General features: G+C 40.9%; 1 protein-coding gene across 1 annotated transcript in view; it reads right to left on the reverse strand.

The window, feature by feature from the left end:
* Positions 1-23,148, reverse strand: part of LOC136869204 (trace amine-associated receptor 1) — a 249,367-nt gene that overhangs the window by 214,539 nt on the left and 11,680 nt on the right. Inside the window, exon 3 of the mRNA XM_067144831.2 lies at positions 10,587-10,703. Within this exon, the coding sequence (XP_067000932.2) occupies positions 10,587-10,703 (117 nt within the window). The remainder of the gene's footprint in view (positions 1-10,586; positions 10,704-23,148) is intronic.

Raw genomic sequence — 23,148 nt, forward strand, 5'->3', positions numbered from 1 at the left:
CGCAAATCAAGTCATGCAGTTTCTGGCTCGATTCAACATTACCTGTGTACCGCATCCAGCCCTAATCTTGCACCCTGTGATTTTTTCCCATCACTAAAGTGCTCAAAAAAAGTGAGGCGATTCTCAAGGACCTGACAAAGAACGGTCTGAAGCATTTGTTCAAGGACTGGCAGAGACGTTATAAAATGTGCATTGAAGTAGGAGGGGACTACTTTGAAAAATATCATGTAAACATTGAAATGGAATTATAAACATCTGTGAAAAATATCAGTCTCAGTCTTTGTTGATCAGCCCTCGTAGATTAACAGTTATATTCTAATTCGTCTCATATCTACCATATTCAGGAAAAGTGTTCTGGATTTAAGAAGAGGAATGTATGTTAATTCGTATTGCTGGACTGAGAAGTTCAAACGTAAATGTAAGGTCTGTCCTGTGATATTTGAAGGTACTCAAACATGCGAGCATCGTGTCGATAGAATTATCGGTACATAAAAGAACACCTGTGGGACAAAATTTCCGAAGGTAATACCGCCTCGTCTTTCTTCAGCTTATCCCAGCAATTTCTGCGGTCACTGGATTCACCAGTAACATTATTATTAACGTTTCATGCTTATTACTAGGGAGCGGATTTTTATGTAATTACATATTTTGCTTGCGTAAGTTTTAACGCAAGTTACGAAGTTCATTGTTCCTATTGTGCATCCCCAAGTGTAAAAACTGAATCCTATTTCACATAAAAACACATATTTTCACATTTTTTAAATGTAAAAACATATTTTAAGAAAATCTATAATAAGCACATAAATCGGCAATATTTGTTGATCAATAAAATTGAAAATGCTTCTGTGTTATAAAATAATGCTCATATTTTCATTTTAAGATTACGGTATTGTTTTTAACAGTGTATTTAACATAATGTATCTGAATGTTTCGGCTATTTATGGACTTCCCTCCATAAGTTCTAAAACTTGCTGGTCACTGGCTACGTCGTTACATTTAGACAGTGATTTGATTTGCTGCACAAGATGTTTCCTTGCATGATGTCATTCCAACTCTTTATAAGTCAGCCCTCTCGGGTTTTGTTTATAGAATATCAGAGAAAGGCAATCACGGAGAGATAAGGTGACGTAATACCGTTACGACATAGGAGACTCGAAAGAATATTGCCCCACCATTAGATAGTGGAATTTCATCACTCCTAAGAGTAAGGTTAGCTGTTCGGGTCCATATATCATTCCCGTGGTCGTGTGATTTTGTATGGATTTATAAGAAATATTTCCTTCAGTGTCCGCTGCTATTCTTTTTATTGAAACAGTGATTCACCGTTAATGCGTGTGTCGTAACCTGCAAAATAATGCCAAAAGAGAAGTCGAGTACAAGATCGCGTCTTCAACAATATGTAGTGGAATTTAAAAGCATTTTCACTACCGATGAAAAAGTATTATTTTGCCAACCGTGTGGTAAAACAGTACGTGCAGATCAACGTTCTCAAGTAACCCAGCATTTGTCTGCAAATAAGCATACTGCGGCTGCTTCGCGTGTGCGTTCGCGACAATTACTAATAGCTGAACCAGCTACTTCAAATGCAGGCCCATCTAAATATTCCCAGTATTATTTAGATGTGTGCAGAGCATTTGTTTGCGCCGACATTCCTCTTGGTAAAATAAGTAATCCGGGACTGAGAAATTTGCTAACAAAGTACATTAATTTTGAGCCTCCAGACGAATCCACATTAACGAAAAATTATCTCCCAAAATGTTACGAAGAAACTTTACAGAGAATTCGGGCAGTATGTGATAGCGAAAAACTGTGGGTGAACATTGACGAAACCACTGATTCAAGTGGCAGAAAAGTAGGAAATGTTGTAGTTGGTGTGTTGAAGAATGACAAAACTGCTTGCGAACATTCTCATTTGTTAGCGTGTAAAGAAATGCTTCCTGCAAACCATGTCACTGTAGCTAGGTTATTCAATGAGGCCATGCACTTACTTTGGCCAAAAGGTATAAAATACGATCATGTATTGCTTTTCCTTACTGACAGTGCAGCTTACATGAAAAAGGCAGCCGAAGGCCTTTCTGTGAGCTTTCCGAAAATGATACACGTAACTTGCGTTGTTCATGCTCTACACAGGTTATGTGAAACTGTGCGGGCTCAGTATCCTCAAGTGGATAAATTAGTGTCTAATGGCAAAAAAGTCTTCGTAAAAGCACCCTCAAGAATCGATCTCTTTAAAGAGAAAAACCCGGATCTTGCGCTTCCTCCTCTGCCTACTGTTACGCGGTGGGGTACCTGGCTTAGCGCTGTGGTATACTACGCAGACAATTTCGAAACTTTTGCATCCGTTGTGAACGTGCTAGATAAAAACGACGCGTCGTCAATTGAGATTCTTCAAGAGATACTAAAAGACAGCTCTTTGAAAAATGATTTGGCGTTTATATCTGCCAATCTAAGCTTCTTGTGTAAAACTATAGACATACTTGAAAAATCCACTAACCTGTTGTCCGAAACAGTGAAGGAAGTGCGCGCTGTTGAAAATAAATTAGATTCACTCCCGGCTTCGCAGGTACAGGGACTGTTAAAGGTCAAATATCAAAATTTGTTCAGGAAAAACAAAGGATTTCAAACAATGTGCCAAATTTCTAATGTATTAGACGGTGCTCATGTTGGCGAAATTGATGGCGTTATTGTTGGTGACATTCCTCTCTTTAACTATGCTCGTCTGACTTCCTGTGATGTGGAGCGATCGTTTTCGCAGTATAAGGCGTTCTTTAGAGATAATCGCCATGCATTTGTGGTGGACAAATTGGAGATGACCCTTGTTGTTCACTGCAATTCTGAGACTACTTCTAGCAACTAATATTCCAGCGTGTGATGGGTGAGTACGAACTGGTACTATTTTTTCAAAGATGATAGGTTGCTATTGCCATATTTAAACAAAACATTACCTTTAAAAAAAAACATTCATAATATCTACTCTGGCATATCAAAAATTAATATACCATACAGCACGTTTCCATACACAGACACCATTTTGCCTTAAGGAGCACGTTTGGTAGCACCATATTCTAATACAAAACATTATACTTATTTATTTCTTGAGCGCGAGTAGTTATGTGATATTTAAAGGAAAATAATTTCAATTTTTTATCACATATTTTAAAGTTTTTCAGCACATAAAAAATAAATATTTTTCAATTTTTTACCACATAAAAATCCGCTCCCTACTTATTACATAATTAGTGTAATAAAACAACGTATTGCCAGTAGTGGTAGTAGCAGTAGTAATAGCAGCACAGGGAGAGACAACAAAAATTACCGATACTTTAGCCGGTGCTGCCGCATAGGTTGACCGGGAAATTGCTTGCTTTGTTCCCAAGTGGTGCGGACAGAATGCACGGTCGGGCAGCGTAACGAGCATGGTTAGCGGTAAGCGTACGAAATGATTTATTAGTTTACGAGTGGAATTTTTATTGTGCTCATATTATCAGCGTTATTAGTGTTGCATTTATTGGTGAATGTTAGTTGTGATAACTATCAGTACAGTGACGTACAGTAAAATGAATATTTCTACTTGAGGCATTCCATCTTAAAGAAAAAAATCCTATGATAGAACCGTTTGTAAACGTAAGTGTCTGTGATTTTTATTAATGGGGAACATGAAAACAGAAACCGGAACGTCTTCTTGAATCCTTGAGAAATGAAATCAGACAACTGATTTCAAAGGCGGAAATAGTGTTTCGGAATGTTTTATGAAACGTTTGTATCAAGAATGATGACATCATTTTCAATAGTTGCCTATGGGAAAGATAAGATCTGTCTAGGTAAATTAGTATTCAACATTAATTATTTTATTTTTATTTTACAACTTCCCTAATCATTGGATTGCCTCCAGAAAAATGTATGCTTAATTGTGTATCATCACTGTTTAAGGGGTTGTATAATTTACAATGTAATAAAAACTATAGGAATATGAAAAACCTTTGACATAAAACAGAAAAAGGAACTAAGAAGCAAGTTAACAAAAAGTACTCAACACACGATACTATTGACGTATAAATGATTTCTTAAAATGAATATTGAACCACGGATGGCAGCTATCACTATATTTTTTCAACAGACGTTTTTTTGTGCCTAATGAAGTCCAAAACTCGGATACGAATTACGAAATCATTTCTTGGACTCTCTTGGTCTCACCATTAACCCCGTAATAGTCCATAATTTTCTTTATAATACGGGACTGTAGGTTCATAAATACTCTACCGGGCGAGTTGGCCGTGCGGTTAGGGGCACGCAGCTGTGATCTCGCATCCGGGAGATAGTGGGTTCGAATCCCACTGCCGACAGCCCTGAAGGTGGTTTTCCGTGGTTTCCCATTTTCATACCAGGCAAATTCTGGGGTTGTACCGTAATTAAGGTCGCTTGCTTCCCATTCCTAGGCCTTTTCTGTCCCATCGTCGCCGTAAGACCTACCTGTGTCGGTGCGACGTAAAGCAAATAGCATAAATACTCTTCTTCTCGAAGCCCACTTCATCCAGCTGACCATAGTGGGATTCAAATCGCACGGTTGGGTCAACTTAGCTAATAACTTAGCCCTGCCGCAATGAAACTGAACGCCCGCCCGCGGTACTGCAGCTTACCGGTGAGTCTATCAATGGATTGCGGACAGTCTGACAACCCTTATATAGTGCTGTACATTTTCGCTGCCTCTCCGTGTATTAGAAGTAGTCGAAAAAATTCTGGAGAGCCCCTTGAAGTGTATGGTTGTGTTGTGAATGTTATTCCTTTCTTACCATCATGTCGACAAGAATCCTCTGATAACGAAATTTCATCCCGTCGATCATATACGACGTTTTCATTTATTCCCGGAGCGTGTGTACAGGAGAAGCAGTCCAATGTACAAGTAATGTCAAGAAGACAAGAAGAAATAGGAAAACATGCTGCATAACCCCACTCATAATCTATAAGTAGCTCCCTGTGTGTCAAAATCAAAATCAGTCACCACTGATCTGCGTTCAGGGCAGTCACCCAGGTGTCATATTCCCTATCTGTAGTTTACGTAGTCTTCTCTTAAATAATTGCAAATAATTTGGAAATTTATTTAACATCTCCCTTGGTAAAGTGTTCCAATCCCTCCAATCTCTTCCTATAAACGAATATTTGCCCCAGTTTGTCCTCTTGAATTCCAACTTTATCTCCGTATTGTGAACTTACCTATTATTAGAAACACCACTCAAACTTATTCGTTAACTATTGTCATCCCACGCCATCTCTCCATTGACAGCCCAGAGCATAACAAATAACCGAGCAGCTCGTCTCCGTTCTCCCAGATCTTCCCAGCCCGAACTTCGCAATATTTTACATTTTTGTAGAGCTGCTCTTTTGTCCGAAATCACCCAGAACAAATCACTTCCTTTGCTTTCCTTTCGATTTTTCTAGTTCTCGAATCAAGTAATCCTGGTGAGGGTATCATACACTGTGGTCTTACCAGAGACTCACACGCCCTCTCCTTTACATCCATACTACAACCCCTAAGTACCCTCATAACCATGTGCAGAGATCTGTACCCTTTTACTTACAGTCCCGTTTATGTGATTACCCCAATGAAGATCTTTCCTTATATTAACACCTAGGTACTTGCAGTGATCCCCCCATAAAGAACTTTCACCCCATCAACGCAGTAATTAAAACGAGAGGACTTCTCCTATTAGTATCAATCGTCCGACTCGTTGGCTGAATGGTCAGCGTACTGGCCTTCGGTTCAGAGGGTCCCGGGTTCGATTCCCGGCCGGTTCGGGGATTTTAACCTTCTTTGGTTAATTCCAGTGGCCCGGGGACTGGGTGTTTGTGATGTCCCCAACATCCCTGCAACTCACACACCACACATAACACTATCCTCCACCACAATAACACGCAGTTACCTACACATGGCAAATGCCGCCCACCCTCATCGGAGGGTCTGCCTTACAAGGGCTGCATTCGGCTAGAAATAGCCACACGAAATTACTATTATTATTATTATTATTATTATTATTATTATTATTATTATTATTATTATTATTATTATTATTATTATTATTATTATTATTATTATTATTATAGTATCAATCCATCTCCGGATTCCAAAGTCGCTGGTTGAAATTCCGAAGAAGTAGTCGGATTTCTTAAGGTTGAAAAAGTCCATTCGGTACTTTATGTCATACGATGTCGGCATGTAAAATGATACCTCGTGATACAATTGATGTTTACTGGACAACATTTATTGAATCGCAGCGTATATCACCCAACAGAGTTCTGGTTTATTTGCCACCTCAAAGAGTAAACTAAACGTAGAAACTGACACACAGGCAGCCTATATGGCACCAAACAGAATGTCTGCAACACGGTAGCTGAGGCAATAACAAAAAATTATTAGTATTAGGTGGGAACAATGGCAGCAGGGTACTGGGAATTAGGAGATAAAGGCTAAGTTAGCAAAGAACTCGATGGATGAAGCTGTACGCATAAACCGGCTTTGGTAGTGGGGTCATGTGAGGCGAATGGAGAAGGATAAGTTAGCTAGGAGAATAATGGACTCTGTTATGGAGGGTAAGAGAAGAAGAGGGAGACCAAGACGACGATGGTTAGACTCGGTTTATAACGATTTAAAGATAAGAGGTGTAGAACTAAATGAGGCCACAGCACTAGTTGCAAATAGAGGATTGTGGCGACGTTTAGTAAATTCACAGGGGATTGCAGACTGAACGCTGAAAGGCATGACGGTCTATAATGATAATGTATGTATGTGTATTTATTAACTTATAAGTTTTCTTTTTACAATTCGCTTTACGTCGCACCGACATAGATAGGTCTTATAGTGACGATGGGGTAGGAAAAGCCTAGGAGTAGGATGTGAGTGACCGTGGCCTTAATTAAGGTACAGTCCCAGAATTTGCCTGGTATGAAAATGAGAAACCACAGAAAAATCATCGTCAGGGCTGCCGACAGTGGGCTTTGAACACACTATCTCCCGAATGTAAGCTGACAGCTACTGACGCAAACCGCGCAGCCACTCACTCGCTATTTAATTTATCATTCGATTTTCTTTTTTCTTTTTTTGTTGCTTTACATCGCACTAACACAGATAGGTCTTATAGCGACGATGGGATAGGAAAGGTCTAGGAGTTGGAAAGAAGCGGCCGTGGCCTTAATTAAGGTACAGCCCCAGCATATGCCTGGTGTTAAAATGGGAGACCACGGAAAACCTTCTTCAGGGCTGCCGACAGTGGTGTTCGAACCCACTATCTCCCGGAAGCAAGCCCACAGCTGCGCGGCCCTAACCGCACGGCCAACTCGCCCGGTGTTCGATTTTCTGACCCAGTTGTTGGCCAGTACCTCACCTCTAATTTTTGGTGCCGTACAAACACTACTACTGGTCACAGAATGAAAGACAGGCTGTAAGGCATTTCCCTACCCACATAAGAGTACAAAGTGATCCAAACACTGGAGATAAACCAATTATAACAACAGGTTCCGGCATTTTTCAGGTATATTATCGAATCTGTCCACAGCCGTACTGTTTACAGTGTACCAGAATATTTTGACAAATCTGAGTAACCTGATGTATGGAACTCCATTCTTTTATCAAATGCTCTCTCGTGACTATTTTAGCGGCTCACAGACTTGTATATATTTAGCTATGACAGCGACATTTCCTGCTCCGCACAAAAATAACATTATCATATGAAGTTAATGTAGCGTTCGTTACATTTAGCAGTGATGCTTTTATGGCTCTTGTTAAAATATGGAACATCTATTATAAAACGCACATCATGCACATAAGAATGATACTAAAAATACAGTCGACCGGGCGAGTTGGCCGTGCGCGTAGAGGCGCGCGGCTGTGAGCTTGCATCCGGGAGATAGTAGGTTCGAATCCCACTATCGGCAGCCCTGAAGATGGTTTTCCGTGGTTTCCCATTTTCACACCAGGCAAATGCTGGGGCTGTACCATAATTAAGGCCACGGCCGCTTCCTTCCAACTCCTAGGCCTTTCCTATCCCATCGTCGCCATAAGACCTATCTGTGTCGGTGCGACGTAAAGCACATAACAAAAAAAAAAAAATACAGTCGGAGATAATAATGTACAGTACTCGAAGAAAGTGGCGTACAGTAATCGGATTAGATATCCATCGAAAGTAATAATATCACGCCGCTTATTAATCTTACAAATGTCTTAGAATCTTCGTTATCATTTTTTTAAATTTGCTTTACGTCGCACCGACACAGATAGGTCTCATGGCGACGATGGGATAGGAAAGGTCTATGAGTGGGAGAGAAGCGGCCGTGGTCGTAATTAAGATACAGTCCCAGCATTTCCTGGTATGAAAATGGGAAACCACAGGAAAACATATACAGGGCTGCCCATAGAGGGGTTAGAACCCACTATCTCCCGGATGCAAGCTCACAGCTACGTTGTGCTTGAGGGGTAAACATTGCGTCTTGATGATGATGATGATGATGATGATGATGATGATGATGATGATGATGATGATTACGATGGTCATGATGACTGCTGTTTTATGGAGCTAACAATAGAGATTATCGGCCGACACTACTTCTTGGCGTTACTTCCTCGTCCAAGGAATGTTTCTGTAGCGTTACGATCCCTAAAGTAGAATCATCCATAATTACATCATTTCTAATATGTTGTACAAATCATTCTCATACAAATATTAACTGACTCGAATGGGGCTGCATCTTCTGAAAGTTCAACATTTTGTTCACATGTTAGGAAACGGACAACATCGTTAACAGTGACGTATTCTGAGGGCTACCAAGGTTATCAATGAAACCCAAACCTCAATTGAGTATGATGGAAGTCTAAAGCACATTATAATGTAAGCATCTGACGCATTGTTCCGTTTAAAAAACTTGAAAGCAGTGAGAAAGAACGTCGCACGTATTTCTGAGAGCAAGGCATCGGAGACTGATTTTGCAGCCCAGACACTCCCCCGTCGACTCACCGCACGCGGCTTGCTGCTGTGTATCGGATAGGAGTGGAACCGTGGGGGGTGATAGGTGTGCCAGCCTTCGGTCCGGCAGATCGCCACTGCTGTCATGCGTTACTCATCGGATGTACTTCCTCACCTCATACTTCTGACTTATTTATGTAGATAACAGAGTGCTGGTATTTCACTTCCGTTTACTTCTACATCACTGACCTCGATAGCTGCAGTCGCTTAAGTGCGGCCAGTATCCAGTATTCAGGAGATAGTAGGTTCGAACCCCACTCTCGGCAGCCCTGAAAATGGTTTTCCGTGGTTTCCAATTTTCACACCAGACAAATGCTGGGGCTGTACCTTAATTAAGGCCACGGACGCTTCCTTCCCACTCCTAGCCCTTTCCTGTCCCATCGTCGCCATAAGACATATCTGTGTCGGAGCGACGTAAAGGAACTAGCAAAAGAAAAAAATACTTCTACATCCTTGTAGGAAGACACTGCAGGGCTGCTGTGATAGGAGCAATATAGTTTTATTTTTATTGGAAGATTAAAATGAAATGCAACCTTTCAGGTTTAGTGTTCTCTTTTGTTGGTTGGAATCATCCGTGATCATGGGTCGGACACCACCACCAATTTCCCGAGGAAACTAATTAACCAGTGAAGGATGGGTACGACCACTGTAAAATTCAACATTTTTATTTAATAATCATAATAATAATAATAATAATAATAATAATAATAATAATAATAATAATGGGGTATGGCATCTGTATAAGATTGGTGGTGACCTAACGATGACAAAATAAATGGGTAAGACGTCATAAATACCCACTCCCCAAGCCAGGGGAATTAACAGTATGACGGGGTTGATTCGGAAAATTGAACCGCAGCCATCGGATTAAAGGCAAGCATTCTGTCCATTTAGCCACAAAGCCGGATTTTCATTTGCTAAACCTTAGGTTACCATCTCCACTGATCAGGGGTTGAGCATTGGCAGTAGCAGAGGCCAGGACAATAGCTTGTGAAGTAGCCTTGACAATCTTCTCCGTTGGCTATTGGCTGCAGCTCAAAACGCTGAATGCTTGACGTTCACTAAACGAACCATCGAAGAGGTGTAACCTAAGTCTAGTGGTAGCACACGTCTTGATCCCAGCATACACCACTGATCGTGAAGTGAAGGTTCTGTCAGCAGGGGTGAATTACACTGGGGACTACGTGTGCCTTGCGAGCGTTACTGGTAGCAATGAAAATTTTGGAAGAAACCCGAAAACTGGGATCAAAGAAAAATGGCCAACGACTCTAATAAATCAAAATTGAAACTAGTATACGGGAGGAAATATCTAATATTCGATGCCTTGTGGGCAGTTTTACACCCAAGTGTTAAATTAAATATCCAACAATCGCAGAAACTGGAAGGTGAAATTCCTCCCAACAGCTTGGCTCTTCGTTGGGATGAATAAACTAAATAAGTGACATTACACAATTCAGAAACAGTCCAAGGTAGAAGAATGGCCATCCAATCAAGGATATTCATGTTGCTCACAATGCTACCTGCCGATAAACATTTTATATAATGGTCTTTTTTAACGAATGGTAATTGACTTACCTTCTTACTGGAATGTCTGTGGTATCGCGCTGGATACAGCATGCACATGTAGCGGTCTATCGCCATACAGATGAGTATCACAGCACTTTGTTGACTGAGAGCGCCGCGTAGCAGTGACTAGAACAAAAATATCACTCTGAGGGAGGTTGGTACAACTTTCTAATATAGTGCTTAAGAGCTCCACAAAACAGTGACTCTAACATGTAAAACATCACTCTAGAAATTGGTTTGGTATAACTTGCAGAATTATAACGTGAAACAGGGACTGGAACAAATAAAATATCAGTCTAAAAAAGGTTGGTGCAACGTTCTGAAGTATAACGTGTAACAGGAACTGGAATAAGTATAATTTCACTCTGTAGTAGGTTTATATAATGTTCTTAAATCTTGCATGGTGTTCTCTTGGCTACATCCGTAACAACATAAATGAAGCCTCGCGTATTTCTGAAAATACGGATGGAAATATACATACAGTTGTCACACAGTTGCATGGCATTGCTATAACAAATGTATATAAACCACCTAACATTCCCTTGTCTCAACATGTCTTACATATTGCAAAGCATCCTGTAATTTATGTTGGAGATTTTAACAGTCACCATGGACTCTGGAAGTACTCCAAAAATGATGAAAATTGTAGAATGCTCGTGAAATGGGCAGAGGAAAATAACCTCCATTTAATTTTTGATGCTAAAGACAAGGACACATTTAGATCAGCTGCATGGATCAAAAATACAAATCCAGACCTCTGTTTTGTAAGCTGTAATGAAAGTAGTTTTCCTGAAAACATCACGAGAAAAGTGATTGGTGAATTTGCACATAGCCAACATAAGCCCATCCTAATTGAAATTGGTAACACAATCCCTGTAATTAGATCAACACCGCATTCGCGTTGGAATTTTCGTAAAGCTGACTGGACCAATTTCACAGCAGAACTTGATAAGTGCATCCTATGGATTCCTCCTAAATATAACAACTATAGGCGTTTTTCTGGTGCAGTTATAGAAACAGCTAAGAAGTTCATTCCAAGAGGTTACCGAAAAGAATATATCCCTGGATGGAATGAAGAAAGTTAAGCACTATATCAAGACTTTCAATGATGTGGAGATCCTAACATAGCAACCGAGCTTCTGTCCAGTCTGGGCTCATCACGAAGGCATAAGTGGATAGAAACAGTTGAAAGGATAGATTTTACTCGCTCTAGCTTGGAGTCTTCTCAGAAAATTAGGAGGAAGCCCACCAGTATGCAGAGAACAGGCTGAAGTTACATCAAATCAAATTGCCTCTCATTTCATTGCAACGTCTCGAGTTCTAGGTGACAAGAAACACACCAAATATATTAGACGACAACTTCAAGTCTTGAAGTCAACAGCACCTCAGTCTTTAGAATATGCAAATCCCTTCACAGCATCCGAGATTGATACAGCACTGTAAGATGTAAAACCATTTAAAGCTCCTGGTTTCGTTGGAATTCATCCCGAGTTCTTGATCACTCTGGGACAAAATGCGAAGAAATGGCTGGCAACATTTTTCACAGGCATCTTACTAACTGGGCACATGCCTTTGGAGTTCAAAAAAGCTAAGATAATTGCGATTTTAAAACCTGGCAAACCCATAGCCCTCCTCAGCTGTTGCTACAAACTGTTTGAAAGACTCATATTTAACAGAATAAGCAGCACCATTTTACAGCACACTCCCATGGATCAGGCAGGCTTCAGACTAGGTCGCAGCTGTTGTGATCAAGTTTTCGCACTTACAACATTCACAGAAATGAGGTTCCAAAGAAAATTGAAAACATCTGTTGCTTTTGTTGATCTCACTGCTGCATTTGATACCGTGTGGAGGGAAGGTATGATCTATAAACTTCTCCGGGTCATACCATGCATAAAGATAGCAAGACTTTTTAACAATATGTTGAGTGATAGGAAAAACCAAACCAAACCCCATGGCACTACAGCCCATGAAGGGCCTTGGCCTGCCAAGCGACCGCTGCTCAGCCCGAAGGCCTGCAGATTGCGAGGGTCGTGTGGTCAACACGGAGAATCCTCTCAGCCGTTATTCTTGGCTTTCTAGACCGGGGCCGCTATCTCACCGTCAGATAGCTCCTCAATTCTAATCACGTAGGCTGAGTGGACCTCGAACCAGCCCTCAGGTCCAGGTATAAAATCCCTGACCTGGCCGGGAATCGAGCCCGGGGCCTCCGGGTAAGAGGCAGGCACGCTCCATGGGTGATTGGAGGCTTCAGGTTATTATCGGGAACAATGTGAGCAAGGAGAGGAAGCTTAAAAATGATTTGCCTCAAGGTTCAGTCCTATCGCCACTCCTGTTCAGCTTATATATATCTGATCTTCCTGAAGTTACATCACGGAAATTCTGCTACGCTGATGATATAGCATTAGCTGTACAACACAAAGAACTGGAGAGAACTTAAGAGATGTTAACAAGGGATTTGTCCATTTTGGAAACTTACTTCAGGAACTGGAGACTTAAGCCCAACACCAATAAAACGGAGGTGTCTTGTTTCCATTTAAACAATCACTTAGCAAGTACTAAATTGAACGTAAGTTTCTGTGGCAGGATACTTCACCACAGCTGGAACCCAAAATATCTTGAAGTAACCTTGGATCGAACACTATCCTACAAGCAGCATCTACTGCACTCTGCACAGAAACTGAAAACACGTAACATCATTCATAAGCTTTGTGGAACTACCTGGGGTTCTTCGGCAAGCGTTTTACGGAATTCAGCTTTAGGCTTGGTGTATTCAAGTGCTGAGTACTGTGCTCCAGTATGGATGAACAGTCATCACACAAGACTCATTGATACTGAATTGAATTCCACTATGCGCATAATAACTGGGACAATTCGATCTACACCAACTCATTGGCTCCCGCTTCTGTCTGGAATAATGCCATCTGACTTACGCAGATCCACCGCTCTCATCAAGGAATTCAATAAAATCTTAAGGAACCCCGATCTACCTGTACATGAAGATCTACGAACTATCAACCAAAACAGATTACGTCCACGCCATCCAACTTTACGTAACGCCTTAGACATGGTTGCTAGAGGCTACAACCCAACTACAGAGTGGAAAAAACGGTGGGAAACAGCAACGGAGATACACCTGCACAGTATGTTCTCGAATGCCAAACTTCCAAGTGGATTACAACTACCAACTGCTCTGAACAGAATAAGAACAGGCCATGGTAGATGCAGAGACATGTTGTTTAAATGTAACAAGTTGCCGATACCTGCGTGTGACTGTGGAGCTGCACGACAAACCATACATCATATTGTCAGAGAGTGTGAAACGCGGGCATACACAGGCAGCAAAGTGGATTTTCTGATGTCAACTCCAGAAGCAATACAGTGGATCAATGATCTTGACATTCAGTTGTAGGGAGACTTTTCTTGTTCATTGTTTTCTTGTTATGTAAATATGTATATAATTTATTTCTGAACTCAACTTGATTGTATGGGCCATACGCTAAATAAATAAATAAATAAATAAATAAATAAATAAATAACCATGTATCGGTTGTGAATTACAACACAAAAGGATGTTGATGATGATGATGATGATGATGATGATGATGATGATGATTGTTGTTTAAAGGGGCCTAACATCTAGGTCATCGGCCCCACACAAAAGGAAAAAGGGAACCAAGAGGGTTTCAAAAGCACTCATCAAAGGTAAGAAATATTGGTTATGACCTAAAATGTATGATTTTCCAACCATTTATGACCAATATTTTATACTGATTTGACATGACTTAATGCTTTTTGTTAATGGTACAAGATTTGTTTGTAAAATCACCCCCTCCCGACACACACCCATACCACAGGAATGATAAGCTAACATGTTTCCCGACCGAGCCCTTCTGTGTGGATAGCGAAAAATGCCACGATCTTGTCACCTAAATGTCCAGAAGAACAACAAGCACATAGCATACGTCGGTATCACTCAATGTCGTAGCTGAGATATAAAAAAAACTCGTGTAATCCATTTCGTCCTTGCAGCTTACGAGTGAGAAGTCATGAAGATGAACGCGTCTCGGTAGGGGTCACGGCAAGACGTAAACTTGATATATATGGTAAGTTTATTTGCTCTCAAAAGTCGTGAAAGAGCCATTTCAAGTTTCCGCAATATAAACAACAAGTTTTGCGACCAACCTATATCCCCCTGAGTTTCGGAAATGTAGAAACTTTGGTGTAGTTTGTCTCGGTTGAGAAGCGAAACACGACACGTAAAATTCAACCAGTAGCAGGGTTCTGTTCTGTTCATCTCTCGTATTATCCCCAGCGAACAAGCTGTTTCGTAATGATTGAGCTAATCAGAACATTTCTGGCAGCAGAGTCCTATTTCTATACGAAAATGGGTGGGGGCGGAATTTCGGCTCAAGAAATAAATTTTTAACAAACAGTCTAACTGAATTTCTCACACCTCACGGCTTACTACAGACTTCCTTGGCCCGGGCGGGTTCACTGCGCGGCACGGGCCATGCAACTGTAGGTTTGCTTTCGGGAGATGGGTTGTTCGACTCCCACCATCGGCAGTCCTGAAGATGATTTATTCCATGGTTAATCATTTTCACACCAGGCAAATGCTAAGGCTGAATCTTAGTTAACGCCACGGCCGCTAACTTTTAATAACAGCCGATTGTTATTGTCACAGACTTATCACCAAGGTCATTGTGGTTCGAATCCCGGCCAACGCAAGTGGGATTCCTGAAATGAAAAGTACGTCCCAGTGGCTTGGATTCCATGTAAGACTGGATGTCCCATGGCTATGATCACGATATCAACAATCACGTAAAACAACATCTTTCCTGTTTTTATTTCCTTCCCAGTCTTAGCTCTTTCTTACACATGGTTGTTAAAAACCTGTATGCGTTAGTGCGACATGAAACCGCTGCCAAAAAGAAAAAGAGGACTTCCATGAATTTATATCGACCAATGTCCGACTCGTTGGCTGAAAGGTTAGCGTACTGGCCTTCGGTTCAGAGGGTCCCGGGTTCGATTCCCGGCCGGGTCGGGGATTTTAACCTTAATTGGTTAATTCCAATGGCACGGGGGCTGGGTGTATGTGTTGTCTTCATCATCACGACGCGCAGGTCACCTATAGGTGTCAAATAGAAAGACCTGCACCTGACAGCCGAACCCGTCCTGGGATATCCCGGCACTAAAAGCCATACGACATTTCATTTCATATCGACCAATCATTGACATAACCTCACATTAATTTAGGATAAAGCAATACACTTTGTCATATATTACGAGATATCTTTGACAGAAATATATCACAGTATATATCGGAAGGGCAGGAAGTTGATGAAAGGAAAAGAATTGAGTGTACGGTACGGGTTGTGTTGCTGTAAGCCCACATTCGAATCCAATGTGCTGGCCACGTAGTGAGGATGCCCGAGTTGTGGTGGAGAGAATACGACAAATAATGCATCCTTTTGCTAGACCAAGGCTGCGAAGGGGAATGAGCTTTTATGGAAACCGAAATAATCTCGGCATCACGGGATATTGGAAGAGAGAAGCACTAGATTGGCAGAGAAGGAGGCAACTTGTTATGGCAGCGCGTGGTCTTAAGGCTCAGTGATCACTGATGATGATGATAACCATGATGTTAGTTATAATTATGTTGTAGGTATTCATAGACGTTGGTTTCAAGACTCAAGACCCTTAAAATGTCTTTCTTGGCAAATGTTTGCGTTAAACATTCTTGTATTAATACCACGTCCATTACATTCTCTGTCCTACACATTTCCACAAACAGCGTCACCGAAAACTATCCTGAATTAAATCGATGTTAAATAAAACAACAGAATCCAGCTCACTGATGTCTTGGCCTAAGTTGCGATAACACGTGAAAATGGAGGAGGTCAGGTTCCGGTGCCGCCACCGTCGTCATCCATGAAACAGTATACTGGGATCTCAGATTTCAGTCTCAAACTAATGTTCATGCCCAATGTCATTTCATTATTCCTCCATCCAAATAAATTACAAATGCTCACATTGCAATTGATAACTTACTACAGTATCATAGATTACGAATCAAGGATTTTGACCACCATGTAAAGGCGGCTGCCTGCCATCAGACTGAGACTGCAAGTCTGCGTAACAGAGAGCAGTGTTGAAACTAAATAACACATCGACTGGTGTTTCCTAAAGCAGAGAGAAGCAGAAGTATTCCGACACCATAAGCTTCTCAGGCCGTTTACGCGCAGAGTGGCATCTATATATATAAAAGAACTTGTCCTGACTGACTGACTGACTGACTGACTGACTGACTGACTGACTGACTGATTGACTGACTGACTGACTGACTGACTGACGGATTCATCATCGCCGAGCCAAAACTACTGGACATAAAGAAATGAAATTTTGAGGATATATTCATATTAAGATGTAGGTGCTCGCTAAGAGAGGGTTTTGGATATTCCATCACTAAGGGGGTGAAAACGGGGGTGAAATTTTAAAATGAGTGTATCTATATCGCAAAACTTTAAAAGTTTACAAATTTAAAATTGGTATATAGCATCTTCTTTAAAAATAAAGAAATACGTATTTTTTTGTTTTCAGAAAATCCCAATAGGAGAGGTGAAAAAGGGTGAAAAAGGCGTTGAATGCCTTTAATCAGGATTCCAGTACTTCTATCTCAGAAACTGAAGATATTGCAGACCTGAAAATTGGTACTTTTGAGCTCTTTTAAAAATAAAGAAACACGTATTTTTTTTTGTTTTTGGAAAATCCCAATAGGAAGGGTGGAAAAAGGGTGAAAAAGGTTTGAATGCCTTTAATGAGGCTACTTATATTTCAGAACCTGAAGATATTACAGACCTGAAAATTGGTATTTGGGATCTACTTTAAAAATAAAGAAACAGGTATTTTTTCGTTTTTGGAAAATCCAAATAATGGGGGGTGAAAAGGGGGGTGAATTTTTAAAATGAGTGTGTCTACATCTTAAAATTTTAAAAGTTTACAGATGTAAAAATTGGTATTTAGAATCTCCTTTAAAAATAAAGGAACACGTATTTTTTTGTTTTCTGTAAATCCCAATAGGAGGGGTGTAAAAGTGTGAATGATGGGTTGAATGCCTTTAATGAGGATATATATATCTCAGAAACTGAAGATATTACAGAACTGCAAGTTTGTATATAGGATCTCCTTTAAAAATAAACACGTATTTTTTGTTTTTGGAAAATCCAATTAATGGCGGCTAAGCAAGAGTGAAATATTGGGTTGAATTCTTTGAAAGATTATATCCACAGAATATCTGAGATACGTAAAATGTTACAGACGTAAAAAGTGGGTATTTTGAATCTCCTGTAAATGTAAAGAAACATAGGTGATTTGTTTTTGGAAACTCCACTCAAGGGGAACTAAAAATGGGGGACATTTTAAAATGAGAATTTGTACAGTATATCTCAAAAAACTCAACATGTTACAGAAGTGAAAATGGTATTTTTTTATCTGTATTAAAAATAAAGAAACGTGTATTTTTAGTTTCCGGAAAAAAACACTTGGGTAGAGGGGGGTAAAAATGACTGAAAATGGTGTTGAATTCTTTTAATTAGGCTACTGATATCTCAAAAATGAAGATCTTACAGACGTGAAATTTGATATTTGGAATCTGCTTTAAAAGTAAGGAAACACGTATTCTCGGAAAATCCAATGAAGGAGGGTGGGGTGAAAGAATTGAAAAATTAATTGACTTAATTGTATGAGAATACATACATCTAAAAACTAAAGTTGATACAGGCGTGAAAATTGGTATTTGGATCTCCTTTAAAAACAAAGAAAAACGCGTTTGGGTGGGAAACCATCTTGGGGGTCGGGAGTGAAAAGGTGTTGAATTCCTTTCATGAGGGCACATAAATCAAAAACTGAAGAAGTTAGAATCGTGATAATTTGTATTTAGAAGATCTTTTACTATTAAAGAAACTAGTATTTATTGCCGGAAAATTCACTTGGGCGGGAAGGAGGAGTATGAAAGGAAGTGAAAGAAAGTGAATTATTTTTATGGGGATATATATATCTCAAAACTGAAGGTAATAGACGTGAACATTGGTGTTTGGAATCTCCTTTAAACATAAAGAAACACACCTTCTTTTAATTTTTGGGGGGGGAAGGCTGTAAATAAACTTAACGGCGGTGCGGTGTAAAAGGAGGTGAGACCAATTTATTTTACTGTTCATAATATACTTATAAGGAGCCTCCGTTACTCAGGCGGCAGCGCGCCGGCCTATCACAGCTGGGTTCCGTGGTTCAAATGCCGGTCACGCCATGTGACATTCGTGCTGGACAAAATGGAGGCGGGACAGTTTTTTCTCCGTTTACTCCGGTTTTCCCTGTCATCATTCATTCCAGTAACAGTGTCCAATATTTCATTTTATTTGTCATTCATCGATCATTGCCCCAGAGGAGTGCTTCGGCAGCCGGTACAATTCCTATTGTCGCCACTAGATAGGGCTTTATTCATTCCATTCCAGACCCTGTCGAATTACTGGAAACAGGCTGTAGATTTTCGATGTACTTATTCTGAACATAAACCGATCATTTTTAATCTTTTCTGGGTTCGGTTTCAACAGCCATCTTTACCTTCGGAGAACGTTCTCTGATTACAGTAGATTCTCCTGGCACATAAATAACAATTTAAACGCATTTGAAATAAACGATAGGAATGAGATTGGCCGTCAAATTGTTCGCCTCTATAATAAGGTCAATAATGTACGGAAGTATGTCATTCGTATCGCCAGAAATCCCGCACACTTGCCTACGAGCGACAATGGTGCTGGTCACATTGTCAAAAATGAAAATGGCAGCAGATTCAATTTACCGCCAAGTAGCGGTCTTGCATCTTGCTGTGGGGTCCAGAACATCTAATAATAATAATAATAATAATAATAATAATAATAATAATAATAATAATAATAATAATAATAATAATAATGTTCTGGACCGTCGTCAAATGTGCGGACCGTGCAGGAAACGGGTCCTGGACGGGTAGTGACTAAGAATGCAGTCCGGCCGCGGGTTCAGTACCGCCATGACACCCAAGAAGACACCACGCCGGATCTCCTGAAGGATTTGATCCATATTAAAAATGATTATAGGAAATGATGGCAAAGATTTAGGGACCCAACTGACCGGGTGGAATACCTGGACCTACTCCGGGAAGTACGAAATCGATTGCTGGAAAGAAAGATTGAAAAATGGGGGGAAACTTGCCGTAATCTATTAGAAAACGAGTCAGATCGCGAATTTTGGCGGATTCCTGCAGAAAACGAGTCGGATCGCGAATTTTGGCGGATTATATATCTAAAACAATAAGCATTCAATTATAAATTTCACTATTATACCGTAGCGAAGCACGGGTATCTTGCTAGTTATACATATGTAAGCTTGAATACACAATCATACGAAACATCGGGCACTTATACCTTGATTAAGCACTGACGAAAGTAAGGAAAATATACAGTATACAAAGGGCACTAGGAAAGTTTTTCAATACGCGAAAACGGTTGACTGGACACCCCTATTATGGTGAGGGATGAACAAAGGGGTGAAATCCGGTCTAGAAGACAGCAAGGCGCGACCTTCACACCAGTTGTTACTAAGCAGTGGGATTGAAAGCAAGTTAAGATGTTATTGTGGTCTAAAGCTGAATATCGTGCAATTATCCGCTACAATTTTGCTCGTGGATTAACTGTTGGCCAGTGCCTGGAGGAAATTATTCCTGTGCTGGGGAAAGACTGTCTACATCGGACAACAATTTTGCGCTGGTACAAAGAGTTCCAGAGGGGAAATTTGTGTGCTGAAGAGGATTATCGTTCTGGGAGACCACCTGAATTAGTGACTGAGGAAAACATTTAAGCTGTGAGGAAAATGTTGCAGCAAGAGAGGCGGTTGACATATTGGCAGGTAGAAGAAACCCTCCGCATCCCTGCACCAGCTATTCATTCAATTCTACACGACAATCTCCATGTTAGAAAGGTGTGTTTCCTTTGGGTGCCCCATTCACTTTCAGAGGAAGAAAGGGCATATCGTGTGAAATGGTGCCGAAAAATGCTAAAACAGTTCGAAAATGGGACTTCGTGTAACGTCAATAGCATCGTTACAGGTGACGAAAATGGGCTTTATTATTACGATGTCTCAACAAAATCCCAGAACAAGGTGTGGCTGTTTGAAGATGAGAGTACTCCTGTGACTGTGCGTAAGTCAAGGTCAGTGAAGAATAGGATGATTCTTCACTAAACGAGTCAGTCTGACTCGGGTTATGCTAACAACAAAAAGGACAGTTACTGCGAAGTGGTACAGTGAGACTTGTCGACCTCAGGTCATCCAGGCTCTCAAGCAGCTCCGTCCAAGGTCACGGCTCAACACTTGGCTCTTGTATCACGACAATGCTCCAGCACATCGTGCTAATGTAACAATGTATTTTCTTGCCAGATCAGGGTTGACTGTGCTTGATCACCCTCTATACATTTCTGATCTGGCCCCATGTGACTTCGCACTCTTCCTAGAAGTGAAGATGAAGCTGAAAGGGCGGCGTTTTGCATCCGACGGGGAGCTTCTGGCAAGCATGGGATCAAAAGTATAAAAATGTAACCGAAGAAAAGTGGCAGAGTTGGTTCAGTGACTGGTTCCGACGTATGGAGAAGTGTATTTGAGTGTGGTTTGTATAACAACATTAGAAACAACAGGTAAATAAATATATTAGTAAGAGAACTGTCATGAGTCCTCCCCACCCCATTTGGACTGGCCGCTGTACATGATTTTAATGCCTTCTGGAAGAGTGTGTAAATCAATTATACCAAGAAGATCCACAAGAAAACTTCCATCTGTTTGATACCACCAATAATTGCGAAATACTTACCCGGACAAACACCCTAATACCCTGATTCCATTTGACAGCCACAGCACGTCCGATTAACGAAAGATGGAAATTGACTTGTTAATTCGAGCACAGTTACCATTAAATTTCACTTCCGTCCATCTATCCATAGACGGGCCTTCAAGAAAACAAGGTAACAAGAGCTCACACGAGATACACATTCCCTTTCCTCCTCGAATTTTCCACCAGAGTCGAAGTAGGAGACCCCGGCTTTTTCAAGCAGCCGTTACAAGATGGATATTTAGCGTCAATCCCTCGCATTTAAGTTCAAAGTGGGATGCGCGCGCGGAAGCATGGTCAAACGCGGAAATCCGTAGTGTGATCCGGTTCTTGAATTTGAAGGGCACATATCATTAGCGGAAATGTATCGGGAACTTATTCAAGTGTACAGTCCGAATGTCATGTCACGGGAATATGTTTGGCATTGGTGCACAGCACTCGCGAATTGTTACCAAGCTTCCAGTTGGAGGTACTAGACCATCCTTTCTACAGCCCCGACTGGCTTAACTCCACACAAACACACTGAATGGTGCAAGAATTAGGAAAGGCTAACGATTGGGAAAGTAGCGACTGTGGCCTGAGTAACGGTACAGCCCCTGCATTCTTCTTAGAGTGAAGAAAAGAAAACCACGGAAAACCATCTTTAGAGCTGCCGAGAATGGGATTCGATACTCCCATCTCTTGGATACAAACTCACAGCCAGAACCCAAATTTAAATCATAAAATACCGTCTTCTCCGACATCTGCCTCTGCTTTCTTTGCCATTACCGGCCAGTTCGATCGATCTCTTCTCCTCACATAGTGCCCTCAACAAGATAACTGCTTCATTTGAGGGAGCGTGATAGCCAAGTGCCATCGTTATAGGCTTCACACGAAGGCGGCTGTGGTTTAGATCCCAGTCAATGCGCGTAGCATATTTGTAATGGAAAGGCACAAGCCAGTGATTCAAATTCGGCGTACAACTGGAGAGCCTGCCTATGATCACGACATCAACAGTCACATTACACTACAAATTTGCTTTGATGTATTCATAATTGTATTCATCTCCGAACTAACTCATATTGGAATTCGGTGACAATGAGAGAGGAAAGGGCTAACACTGAGAAGATACCGACCGTGACCTAAATTAAGGCACAGATTTTACTAGTGTGAAAATAGGAAACCACGGAAAACTTTCTCCAGAGCTGCCGACAACGAAGTTCGAACCCACCACCTTCGAATGCGTACCAGTGAACTAACTCGCCCGGTTAAGAATGCGTTCCAACCGTTGTTTCCACTTGTTTAACTCGATAATCATTTTCGATAATTTAGATTATGATGATGATATAGTTTTTACGTCCCATTAACCACTTTCGAATGTTTTCGGAGATGCCGTGATGCCAGAATTTTGTCCCGCAGGAGTTCTTTTACGTGCCAGTAAATCTATCGACACGACGTTGTCGTATTTGAGCACCCTTCAAATACCATCGGATAAGTCAGGATCGAACTTGCCAAGTTGGGGTTAGAAGGTCAGCGCTTCAACCATCTGAGCCACTCAGCCCGGCTTCGGTAATTTAATAATAATAATAATAATAATAATAATAATAATAATAATAATAATAATTCCGAACTTACTTGCCCACTTTCATGCAGAGTCAGGGGAATACTCAGGTT

This window comes from Anabrus simplex, chromosome 1 (genome assembly GCF_040414725.1).
Source record: "Anabrus simplex isolate iqAnaSimp1 chromosome 1, ASM4041472v1, whole genome shotgun sequence".
Lineage (NCBI taxonomy): Eukaryota > Metazoa > Arthropoda > Insecta > Orthoptera > Tettigoniidae > Anabrus > Anabrus simplex.